The sequence below is a fragment of the Phymastichus coffea genome, unplaced genomic scaffold, assembly GCF_024137745.1.
Source record: "Phymastichus coffea isolate CEN01 unplaced genomic scaffold, Cenicafe_Pcof_1.1 PCOF00039, whole genome shotgun sequence".
Classification (NCBI taxonomy): domain Eukaryota; kingdom Metazoa; phylum Arthropoda; class Insecta; order Hymenoptera; family Eulophidae; genus Phymastichus; species Phymastichus coffea.
The window spans coordinates 340,527-354,516 of record NW_026706850.1 but is presented as its reverse complement, the minus strand read 5'-3'; the positions used below and the strand labels follow the sequence as shown (position 1 = coordinate 354,516).

Sequence of the window (13,990 nt, the reverse complement as noted above, 5' to 3'; positions counted from 1 at the left end):
CTCTCTCTCTCTCTCTCTCTCTCTCTCTCTCTCTCTCTATCTCTCTATCTCTCTCTCTATCCATTTCCCTGGATGCTTCCCTACAATGTGCATTATAATCATACCATTGCATTGGCGATTGACGATGAGAACGAAAAAGAAGAAAAATATCGATACAAGTGATTAATGGAGATCTTATGCGAACGGCTTCTTTTTCAACGATTCGAGTGCCCCTTAGCTTCTTCACCTAATCAATAAGTCGGATTAAAAGCTCTCGGTGCCGCTCTAATTAGTGAAGTAAAGAAGAGAAGAAATTTCGCTCTCTCTCTCTCTCTTTAACAGACACTTGGTCTTGCAGGCTCAAAAGCTGAATCGTTAATCAATTGGCCTTTTTCTCATTCTCTCTAGCTTTCTCTCTCACTCTCATTTTTGTTTCTTTCTTTGATAATATTTGAACGACATTTCAATTAATTATGAATAATAATCTTCAATTTTTGACATTTTCGATTGGTCAAGTCAGGAATAACCATTAAAAATTTAACATCATCTCAAAGTTTTATCTTGGAAAGAGCAACATCATAGGAAAAGTTTAATATACCATCCGAAGAGCATAAATTTTTATCTCATCGTCAGTGCAATCCATCACGAGCGAAGTGAAATGTTGCCGTTGTAAAATTTGCCTCTTGCATAACGAGTTCGTACAAGTGAAAAATAACATTAACAGAAATTTCTCGAGGAAAACAGACGAAGGAGTCTCGCCGGAGGCGGGGTGTTCGGGAAGAAGCGAAACTTAGCATCGCGTGGCAGTTATATCGCAGCTTATTGTAAAGTAGGCAACCTACTTAGGAAAGAAGTCCCAGGTCTTGGAGCGTCCGATTTATGTGTATGCGCTTGTATACGCTGCAAGCTCAAATGAATTCCACCTCTCTTGCGCGCGCAAGCAACGTGATATAATTAACGGGGCAACTTTTGCCGGTGAATCATACAAGTTGAGAAAAAAAAATAGAGAGAAAGAAGAAGAATAAACTCTCACACTGGTATAAAACAAACGCTAACAAACTTTTCGAGCGGACGAGATGTTAATTGTAACGTAATGTATGTAAGGCCAAGCGAATTTGTTGGATGCTCGCCAAGTGAAAGCTTTAGAGCCGTAGGTGGCAAACATTTGAAATTTTACTTGGGAATGAATGAAGTGGAAATTAGAAAGTTGATTGCAGAAATTTTTCTCCGGCAGCATACCTTCTACTGCTGCTGCTACTGCTTATGGAACAAAAGCGAAAAATAATTAGCCATCTTGCGAGTGACTGAAACAAATGGGATAATTAAGTTTTGATCAAGGCGAATAATTTGCTTCTGATAAATTTTTCTTTTTTCTTTTGCAATGCGAAGCAATAAGCAATGAATATCTCATTATGCGTATTAACTAAAAGATATAGATCGATGAATATTTCGACAAACTGTAACCATGTTTTTACATTTCACTTGTGTTTTATTTAAAACTCTATTGATGTATTTACAGATTTTCAAAGAATTTATTTCACCGAAACACGTGTGTCAATAGATTGGGTTTATTTTGTACAGATACCGATTCAAGGTGAACATAAAAAATAAAATATTTTCTTAAAAAATGAAATATTATCTGATATTATACTATTTGACAGAAAAATTAATAAACGATTAGTTCACATTAAATATACACATTAATAATTTAATAATTTATTCAGTCTATTTAAATTTGTTATATATATATACATATTTATAAATAAAAAAACTTTTCATCGTGGAAGTCAAATTTGAAAAACCTGCAGGCAAATTTTATTTACTATGATATTTTTCCACAATTTTTTCCATGTTAATGAGAAAGTTTCCCGTATTTCTCGTAACCACATATTTTCAGTATAATAAAAAAATAAGTAAAGTACGTAATAAAAAAATAGTAGCGATCATTTGATTATTTCATAAGATAAAAAGTATTTTATCCTACACAATAATTTTCCTGTTCTGTAAAGTCAAACACATGTATAAGCTCAACCTTATATGTAAAATTTCATAAACTTTTAATCCGTGTACTTTCTTATCAATAGCAGAATCTCTGCAAGTCATAATTCTATTTATCAGATAAGGTGAATTAGCGGGGTATATTCAAAATGACATTTTTTCGACACTCCGTGCGGAAAGTGCGTTTTTCCGGCACGCTCGGCAAAAAGGGTGCGTTAAAAATCACACTTTCCACACGTCGTATCAAAAAATACGGTACGGCACATGTTTGGGAAAGAGTTTCTCGTCTCGTGTACCTTTCCACCCTCGCTTCGCTCGGGCGTAAATGCCACACGAGACAAGAATCTATTTTTCCGCATTTGTATCGTAATGTACTATAATGTACAAAAATATTTTGTAACTTTAAAATAGTTTTCAAAGTAGTTTCACAGATAAAACTAAGGGAAATATGCTATAATTATATTCACAAATAAAATAAAAGAAGTCATGTTTCCCCATTTGCCCATTTTAATTATTGTACAAAATATTATTATATTTTCAGACTAAATAATTGATTCTCAAATTTTCAAAATTATAATAACTCATTGAACAGGAAAATGGAATATGTAAGTTTGAGTATTCAAATTATTTTTTTGTAACAGCTGGTATTTTCGTAAATCAGACGAGTACGTATATAATATATGGAACTTTTAAATGCAATGTCAGTAGCCTGGAGAATAACTAACGATTCAAATATAGTAAAATGGCGTAAGTACTCAACGATTGTTATTCATCAGTAATTATTTAATACTTAAATTTTAATTCTTTATGTGCAGGCTAATAAAGACGTCTTTAACAGTTTCATGGGCTATTTTGATAGTTGCATTCTTCTCCTTTGTAAATGCTGCTAATGGTGCAATAATTTCGACTGGTAAGTTTATTTGAAATTGCAATTCTATTTAATTCTAAAAAATTATTCAAAAATTATATAATTTATTTTATTTAATATACTGGGAAATCAAATTTTCATGTACAGATATCCTCCTAATGTTAAGCGTTAATAACTCAATTTTATTTAAAATAACACAGGACCACAAAATGAGACTTGAATAAAACAAAAAAATGACTTGGATATTCCTATTTAATGAATACTTGGGAGTATAAACTTCAGAATATAGAGATTTAGGCTGTAGAATTTCAGGATTTAGGAGTTTATGGATTTTATTTGTGGATTTAATGAAATTCTGTCCCTTTCATGCTATTGAAAAACCGACATAAACCACTTCACGATAGCAGATATATTTAGGATCATATACTCACTTATTTAATGTTACTTTTAAAATCCGGGACTGCAATGAAGTTCTCAACGTAAATTATGGTAATGACTTTTAAATGACCTTGAACCCGAGGTAATAAAGTCAAACGGAGGTTAGATTTGGTTTTAGCACATAAAAATACATAGGGATATACTAGTTGCTATTTTTTACTTGAAAGTTCTGTGTAACCTTCGAATGAACTTGAAACTGATGTGATGGGGTCAAAATAATAATAGATTTGGTTTCAGTTCGTCAAAATGTATAAAAAGCACTTTTTCGTTTTATTTGTACAATAACAACAAGATTTCACCTCCAGATGATCTGGAGAGTTCATCTAAAAAATAAAACTATATATATAACATAAACTGTTCCGCTCTTTCCGAATCTTGAGTTAAAAATTTTATTGCACATAAATTAAAACATTAATCTTCAAACACCCTTGAACCTGATCGAGACAAACGAGGGTTAGATTCGGAATCAACATGCCAAAATACATGGAAATATTAGAATCGTTTTTTTGTTATATTCAAGTCGCGTTTTATAGTCCTGTGTAATTGAAGTAAGATAAATAAAAAAAGCTAAGTTTTCTCCTTTATTGACTTTTCATTTCTTACAAAATAGATATGTTTTTTTTCTTATTTACGAATTTCAAGATTGTAGACGCAGATAATACAGTTACATTAATTAATTTATCTTGTATAGAGTTAAACGATGTGGGTTCGAAAATGTTAACGCCAGAAAAAGTCTGTATCACACAACAATGTTTTAAATCAGGTATACGAATCAAGTGCCTCCTGATTCTTTCCCAACATTTCATCTAGCTCTAAAACTCTTTTTTATGATGCAGCTTCAATGATTTGGAAAAACATGGATATAACTGTGGAACCTTGTGAGAATTTTTATCGATTTGCATGTGGTAAATTCTTAAAGGAATCAGTTATTCCAAAACATGAATCAAGCGTGTCTCTCTTTAGTAGAACTGATAAAATACTAATGAAGCAGCTGAGAACAAGTTTAGAACGTAAGATGAAAAAAAATGCTCCGAGAACGTTCAAAGTGCTGCAGTCGTTTTATAAAACTTGTCTCGATATTGGTACATTTATATACTGTTAAATTCCTTATTTTACCAAACACAGCATTTCATATAATTTATTATACCACATCTATTTTCAGATGAAATCAATGAAACTAGTACAAATGAAGTATTAGATATCCTAAAGAAACTTGGTGACTGGCCTGTGTTGGTTGGTGATTCTTGGAACGCTTCGAACTTTGATTGGAGACAATTAATCTATCAAATGCGTAAAATGGGGTATATAGAAGCAATGAATGGTCTTATACAATTCCGTATTGAAATAGATCAGCGAGATAACAGCAGATACGTAATAACTGTGAGCATTTATTAGCAATATATAAATTATATATCAAGGCATTATATAATATAGTCATTAACAAAATAAAACGTCAATTAACTCATTTTTCTTATTTATATAGTTAGATCAAGCATCCACGGGGCTCATAAAACAATACTTATCAAAAGGCTTCAAAGACAAAATTGTACAAGCCTACTATAAATATATGATCAATCTTGCCACAAGCCTTGGAGCTGAAAAAAAACGATCGAAAAAAGAACTGCGTGACTCCTTGAATTTTGAAATTGAGTTGGCAAAGGTATACGATAAACAAATAAATATTTCGTAATGGAAAAGCATGAATAAGGGAAAAATAAATTGGTATAACTTTTTCATTCGCTACAATAAAATTCTAATTTCAGATTTCTTTACCGATGGAAGAGCGTAAAAATATGTCTCTGCTGTACAATCCTATGACACTAGACGAATTACAATTAGAATATCCAGACATTTCCTGGAGCGAGTATTTAAATCGAATTCTGTTGCCACAAACTAAATTGTATAAATCCAGTTTTCCAATTATAGTTAAAGTTCCAAATTTTCTTAAAGCTTTATTAAAACTAATTAATAGTACTCCGAAGCGTGTTCTTGCCAATTATGCTATTTGGCGAGTTGTCCAAGAGTCGGATTCTTTCATGAATGAACACGTAAAACGCATTAAAGCTGATTTTATGGCGTCAATAATAGGCACAAACGTACAAGTACCACGATGGATACAGTGTCTTGACTACGTATCGCAAAAGTTGTATTTGGCTGTTGGAGCTTTGTACGTGAGAGAACATTTCGATAAGAAATCGAAGGTGATTGCTGAAGAACTTGTTGATAGGTTACGTCGGAGTTTTGCAGGTTTATTAGAAAAGGTTTGTTGATAAACTCTGACGAGCCTTTTCATTCAGTTCAATTACAAATTATATGCTTTAATGACTTTGACAGATTCATTGGATGGATGAAAAAACTAAAAATACCGCTAAAAAGAAGCTCCGTTCAGTTAAAGATTCCATTGCTTACCCGGACGAGTTCCTTGAGGACGAAAAAATTGATGCTTATTTTCAGAATCTGGAAGTCAATTCGGAAAGCTTTTTGAAGAAACATTTGAATTTGAATCTTTTCAAATTCAAAAAGGTTTTAGAAAAACTGATAAAACCCGTCGATGAAAATGATTGGACGACGACAGGATATTCGGCAATAGTGGAGGCCTTCTATTACCCTCCAATGAATAGAATTAGTGAGTAAAGCCTAAGCGATATAGCATTTTGAGTTGATTATAAATAACATGTCTTAAAATTACGTACAGTCATTCCGGCGGGAATCTTACAAGGCCAATTTTTCACAAGTGGTCGGCCGCACTACATGAATTACGCTGCTATTGGTTGGGTAATTGGTCATGAATTGACACACGGGTTTGATAATGAAGGTAGACAATTCGACGAGAACGGTGATTTGGTTAACTGGTGGGATCCTGAAACGTTGCAAGAGTATCTTAATCGAACTGAATGTATAATTCAACAATACAGTAATTATACAGTTAATGGCTTTAAAGTGAGTTTATGATTCTTTTTAACTTTTTAAGGAGAATTTTAAAAGAACATTCGTATATACCAAAAGTATTAGTTGCAACATTATTTAAAATATTAACTGTAACATATCTTATTTCTTCACAGCTGAATGGTGTGAATACGCAAGGTGAAAATATCGCAGATAACGGAGGCATTAAGGAAGCATACTTGGCTTACGAAGAATATGAAAGAACTCATGGTCAAGAATTTGGTTTACCTGGATTACCCTACACACCGCGGCAACTATTCTGGATAAGTGCGGCAAACGTCTGGTGCAGTAAATCTAGACATGAAATGTTAGAACATAGTATCAATACTGGTGTTCATAGTCCTCATGAGTTCCGTGTCATTGGGTCTTTTTCTAATATACCTGAATTTTCTAGAGACTTTAATTGTCCTGTTGGATCTCCAATGAATCCTACTAAAAAATGTGCAATTTGGTAAATGCCAATTTTATATAAGAGTCATCAAGATTATTATCTAAAAAAATATAAAAAAATAAATATAATCATTCTATGATTCGTATACATACTAATATAACATAAATTCTTACTTTTTAGAATTTAAAATATTTTTGTAATAAAATCATTATTAAAGAAACTGTTTAAATGCATTTATATTTTAACTCTACTTTTGCATGGGTAAACATAGATTCAACATTAATTAAATATCAATTGTAATAAACGTAATACAAGAGGAATAGTCAACATTTTCATTGGAAACTTTAGAACAAACCCTTTTTCTTAATTTTTGTTTGAATATTTATGAACAATACTTACAACGGTTATTTTGTATAAATAAGAATTTATTTGTAGCTATGATTACTTTTTCAATTTGCAGTTTGTCATCCTCTTCGTTATTAATGGGTAAATTATATCGGAAATAAATTATTCAATTGAACTTCCATTTCATTGTCAATATGTTGATATTCTTTTAATAATGATCGCCAAGATCAACTAGAAAAAAATTGATAAACATAAAATACCAGACTATAAGATATTTAGTTACTGATAAACATCTCATACGAACGATCTCGGGACAACCCTTGTGTTATCCCGACACGTGATCCGTGGGCCTTCTGCCAGTGGTCGAGACAGTCTCGCGTAATCGCACGGCACTTGCGTTACCTCGAGTTACGGCGCACGAATCTGGATCTGCCTAACAGCAGCCAGACACGTCAAACGAGCGAAGCCATGAATGAGAGGTGTCGACGTTAGAAAACGCAAACGACAGGCCGACTATAGCACACTTACATAAAAAAAAAGAGGTCTAGGCGTCGCGTACATGGTCTTTAACCTATTCATTACTTCCTCGCTACAATTAATTTCTCGGCGCAATCTTAATCTACTTTTTTGTCATAAACCTACTTTTTATCGGCCTATGCATCTGCATCTGATAATTTTTATCGATTTGTTTGTGGCAATTATATGAACTAATCGTTTATATGAGAAAATATATCCTTCGCATTAGTACTTGGCGGAAACAATGATAAAATTAAAGAGCATCTTCAGGAAAGCATCAAAAATAAAATCACCGATGATGATCCTATAGAACATTACATTTGTTACGAGCTTATTGCACTAATTGCTTTGATATTAACTATTTTGCAACGTTAAGATTGTCACACGTGGAATTGTCACGCTTTGCACGTAATCGATATATCGATCTATGCGCGTGACCGACTCAAAATTTGTTCATATGGCCGCTACCGCTGCGGAGAGCCGCTCAAGATTACACTGAACTCGCCCTTTTTCGCTCATCGTCACCTCTCCAAACAACATCTTTCTGCTTTCTGCGCATCGTCGCAACTCTTTGAGGATAAGGCTCCACGGCATCCTGGAACCATAAGGCCCTCGATAGTTGTCAACGATCCAGGCCCTCAACATCCAACTCACGCTGCCGCTCTGGAAATATCTGGAAATGGAACAGTTTCCGGCGTCGCTCCTGCACAACGTGGCATTCGTGCAATTGAGCCATCTTTAGCAATCGTTAATCTTCAAGCACGTTTTCTCACGTAAGCAACAAATTGTTGCTACATTGGCGCGACATTTAGTTGTGCGATGTATAATAGCCTACGTTATTATTTTTAACATGTTCCAAGGATTAGATTGAGTAGGAAACGGGAACTAAAAAAAACGATATTAATTATCTTTGAGTAATCCTTGTCACGCTAATTTCGTGACTTTAAATTCTCAAATCAAATAAAATCAACGTTAATATTCCAATTCACAACTTCAACCGTTACTTGCCAAACTCCTTTGCATATCTTTCGATTATCACTCACAGAGCAACAACGTTGTGATGCAATTTTCTTATTTTTCTTTTACTTGCTGTTCTTACAATTATTAATCTTTTTGAATTAGTTCATTATACAATGCCACTTTAATTGCATAATTTTATTATTATCACTATACAAAATTTACAACTTCATTTTAAATGTAACACTTCACAACAAGAAAACTAATTCCTCATCATATGTTATCAGAAAAAAATAAAAAAGTTACGACATAAAGCCGTTATTAGATATTCTGAATAAAATTCGAGGCTGGTCCGTTCTCAATGGAAAATTTTGGAACGAAATAGAATTAGTTTGGAAAAATGTAGTTTAGCAATTTCGGCGGATCGGACACATAAAATCTTTGAATACTTTGATAAATATTGGAAATGAAATTGACGAAAAAAAATAATACAATACAATAAGGGTAGGAGGTAATACAATCATCTTTTTTTATACCAAATTTAGTAACATAATATGTATAACGTTTTAGCTATTTAAATGGATTATTCATTTTCAATACTAGAGTGTATTCACGTTTTATTTCTAACACGGAAACACCCTCAACTTAAACTCACCGATTTATATATTCTTTCGATATGTTGTAGATCATAAAAAAATAAGTAATACGTGTTTAATAAGTAATAAAATAAGTAATAAGTATTTTATCGACAGAAAAACATGGGATGAAATCCGCCCTCAAAAATGAATTTTGTAATTTATTTTAAGTTCTAACTTATATTTACAATGAAATAAATTTCATATCACTTTTATTCTCTTCGCAATGTATATAACAGTAACTAAGTAATCAGAATTTGTAGAATATTGAAAAATTTGTTAGGGGTGGTTTTTTTTATTTTAAAGATGTTTAAAAAAATAATCTCAAACGAGTCAACTTTATTATTGTAATAAACCCAGGATAATATTTTTTCCAGTTTTTTTGGCTCATTAAAAATTTTTTTTTTTTTCATAAAAATAGACATAGACACAAAAACAGTAGATTAATCAATAAAAAAATACGGGCTGCATCTTTTATGGTCAGTACTGCCTAAGCTAGTTCCGCATTTACATAAAAGGTGAAATGAAATTTATTTCATTGCAAAATATCAATTAGAACTTAAGATAAATTGCAAAATTCATTTTTGAGAGTGGACTTTGATGGTGGATTTCACCCTCTCAAATGTTTTTCTACCAATAAAATAAAACACGTGTTACTTATTGTGACGATGTAAATTGCTGAATCTTAATTCAGCACCTTGCGTAGGCTTTGGCATGTGCACGTTTCTGATCCTTGGTCGATGAAGAATAGCAAATCAAACAGGCACAACAATGAATCGGGAGTCGATCACACGCCTCAGCTCGAGGCATTCACGTTCGTTAGCAGAATATCCCGGGACGTTGGACGGTCAACAGCTCTTTTTCAGCGCTCTGTCCACTCTTCGCCGACGTCTGGGATCCACGTTCATCAACCTCGTAAAGCTACTGCCAGAGCAACGATGGCAAGAATTCAAACCTTACCCACAGTTATAAGAAGAGCAAATTGGAAGAAAGTCCGGTGGTACAAGGACTACCTTCGTTTCCACTTTTTACAAGAATAAGATAAGTACCCTGTAGTCAGCGCGCGCCGTTAGAAATAATAATATAACAAGAAATTCTAGAGGCTTTTATATCGAAACTCTAAAATTCTAAATCTGGAAAAACTATTATAAATAAATGAAATTTATATACTGTGTGTCCTCGCATAAATATCGTATATTAAATTTTGTAAATACGAATGCGAAATAGTGAGAACGATTAAATAACAATTATCAAGTATCAGAGTTGGGTGTCTCAAGACTTATTTATTTTTTTCGGATTAATAAACAAATTCATTTCATGATTTTCCTATGATCTGCAACATACTAAAAGAATATTGAAATCGGTGTGGTCGGGTTAGGGGAGATTCCTTGTAAGTCGATTCTTTTATTTACAACAGATTCTAAATTTAACTAGTTTTTTTATATAAATAAACTTTGTAACAGGTGAATTAACCGAAAACAGAATTTGCATACAATTTTGGTGAAAGATGTATAAAGTGAAGTTTTACATATCTACTACATGTATCGTGACGAATATTGCTAATATCTTAGGAGTATCACGGCATACTGTAATAGAATATTTGAATGCTAGTGCTAGAAAGTAATCTTAGCATGATGCGGACGTTTGCACCCGAGTAAAGCTAGTACATGTATCGAAATATATCATAATTAAATCCTTCCTTTTTAAAATAGAGATTGTAAAGCTGATTTGACGAAAAAGAGGTACATGGTACAATAATAATTATCATTGATGTGATACATAATTAGCTCGAACACATTATAATTAAATGGATGAAAGTGAATGCAGCTAATAATATATCATAAAAAATAATGAAAAATAAGATTTTAAATATTTTTCGATAAATAATATTCTCCAAATCTTAGTACTTCTTCAAATTTCGTCATCAAAAGAAGATTGGTGAAATGTTTCTAAGTTTTAACACTCTATAACAATTGAAAAGCTTGAGTCAAAATATTTAGTCATCACTCTGAAGGAATATTTGAGCAAATCTCTACCGTCACATCTTGGAATAGACTTCATTAAATTCATAGAACACAGACATTAGAAATCTGAACCGTATGAAATCCGCCACTAAGCTTATTTCTAAGATACCAAAGCGTACTTTTGCTTACTATTTAATCTGGCGCATGACTGCAGAGTCAACAAGCTTTTTAAATAATCGAGTGCGGTCTATTGAAGTAGAAATTCTAACGTTAGTATACGATAAAATGAATCTACAGCAGCCTAATTGAGGAGAGTGCGTTGATTGCACAACTGACTACTTTGCAAAAAGTTATAGAAGATATAGAAAGAAGTTGAATCAAAAGCTTTATTACATCAAACAGCATAAATATATGTTTTATATGAAATTCTCAAATATCGCGATTGAACTGATCTCAATTACACGAAATGGCAATGACAGCATTATTTACTCAAATCGAATTTATTTCATGATTTCGAATAAATTTACTAGAGTGAAATGATTCTATAATATTACGCTATTTCTATATTTTTATAACTTGTATTACATTTTTATTGTATTTTTCAAACTTTTGAATGGTGATTTTTCAGCACACAACTTGGAATGATATAAACTTAAAACTTCATTGATTACATTATTAAACATTTTTAAATGATAAATATCAATGTAACTGTATGTTTATTTACCAATAAATAATCGTCGGCTATATCTCATATCAAATCAAGGGGATATTTAATGCATATTGAATTTAGGAGTTTCCAATTTCGCCAGTAAGTCTTGATATATATTAATGCATATACATATATTAGCGCGATGCGTGCTAGACTCACCAGTATCATAAAAACAAGAGAAATCGTTAAATAAAGCATTTTCGTAGTAGATATATCTACATCTAACAATGGTTATGACACACTGTCCAATATAGTAATAGATTTAATCGCCGACAACATGTACAGATATACTAATCTATTCGCATCTTGATGATGGATTATGTAAGTCTGAAGTAACCATAAGTATGACAGATGGCCGTATGCAGGTGCTTCAAATATATTACGTGATCGTTACACTCATTATGCGCGTGAACTAAAACATACTTTTATCTAAATATACTATTATCGTGTGTATAGCTTAAGTGTGTGTTTGCCTTTCTCTTATTTAGCTATCTTTGTTCATATAGATTTTCAAAGATAATATCGAAACACTTGTTGGGTCGTTTTGTATAGATACCAAGGCTACGTGAACACAAAAAGCAAAATACTATTTTCTTCAAAAATGAAATATCATTTGATAATCTTTCCGCAGAAAAACTAACAAGCGATTAATTGATAAAATATTCCACTCGACATTACCATACATTTCATCATTATCATAATGATAAAAATAATTTTGAATATATAATTCATTCAATAATTAGTTGTAAACTTAACCAATATATGTGGAATTTTGCAATGAACGTTAAGCGTAAGGGACTGCAAGAGACTGCCGGATGGTTGTCGAGTATAATTTATTATTTCGAATGTTCGTATTTTTTAAAAACGTCTGCTCCTTGTTACTATTACAATACATATGGTTAACATTAGCGTGATGAAGAACTGAATGTTAACACAATGTTTCATAAAAAAAAGGGAAAACATGAAAGTAAGTTAGAAATGCGGAATGAGTCCCTTTTGGAAAAAGGCAGCGTTTAATAGTATTCACGTAAGCTTTTTCCAGTTGTCGAGCCTCTTTTTAAGTTCACTGAAATTCATATTTTCAATATCTGTCTTATTCCTTCACATCACTACCTACTAATCCATGATATAAATATCATTACATATATTATTATTGTTTCTTTATCAACTACATTAACCCGTTTCGGCCGAAAACGCGACTCACGGTACACCGATCATGGACCACTTATAATTAATGTTACAAACGTTAAAAAAATGCGATGACCATATTCAAAAAGTTCAGGAGATGCTCTTTCCGCTGATGTCCACGAAATTTTTGCAAAATATTGTTTATCCGGGTAAAATGCAGTTTGTAAAAACATAAATTTTTCATATCTTTTGTTTAAATCGAGTTTTCAAACGATTTCCGATGTGTATCTATGATAATGATATTGGAATCTCACTAGACAGTGGAATAAATATTTACATTTGACGAATACACGATTCCCAGATCGATTTTTCACTTGGGGTGTTTAAAATGGCGCCTTAATGCGTTATTTTTTCCGTTATATTTATGAATTTTTTACTAAAACATTATTAGCTCATGAAAAAAGTACCAAGAAAGAAAAGGTTCTTAGACTCATGTAAGGGATACACTGAAATTTCTTCAAAGGGTTTCGCGATCTTTTATTTTTGCAATTGGTTAGTTTTTGCAAAAACAAAAAATTGTTCGAAAAATTCAAGAAAAATTTTCACACATTCTTTAGACAATTATAAGAATATTTTACTCTTTGATAATTTTGGCGGATTTGGATACTACTTTAATACATGTTATTTTTTTCCATGAAAACAATGCACGTACAGAAAAAATTAATAAGAATAATATATATTCTTATAATTTTCTAAAGGATATATAAGAAATTTTCGGATCGGCGATGACTTCTTCACTCGACGTAAATCGTTGTCCGGCAAGCCATTTTTTGAGGTTAGGAAATAAGAAAAAGTCACTGAGAGCCAAATCAGGCGAATATGATGGATGGTCAATTAATTCGAACTTTAAATCGTTAATTTTTGCCATCGAAACTGCACACGTGTTAACTCGAGCATTGTCTTGAAGAAAGAGGCATTTATTTTTGTTCAAGTGGGTACGTTTTTCTGTGATTTTTTCTTTCAGCTGACTTAATAATGACGCATAATATGGCCCAGTGATCGTCTGGCCCTTTTCCAAGTAGTCTATGTAGATGATTCCATACGCATCCCAGAAAA

At 32.3% G+C, this 13,990-nt stretch overlaps 1 protein-coding gene across 1 annotated transcript; it reads left to right on the top strand.

The window, feature by feature from the left end:
* The first annotated feature begins 2,719 nt into the window (after positions 1–2,719).
* On the top strand, positions 2,720–6,684 carry LOC131663985 (neprilysin-2-like). Its single transcript, XM_058934798.1, has 10 exons — positions 2,720–2,724; positions 2,793–2,887; positions 3,975–4,046; positions 4,120–4,365; positions 4,446–4,663; positions 4,767–4,943; positions 5,047–5,544; positions 5,618–5,909; positions 5,979–6,223; positions 6,346–6,684. The coding sequence occupies exons 1-10, from the start codon at positions 2,720–2,722 to the stop codon at positions 6,682–6,684; spliced, it is 2,187 nt and encodes a 728-aa protein (XP_058790781.1).
* Positions 6,685–13,990: the final 7,306 nt, after the last annotated feature.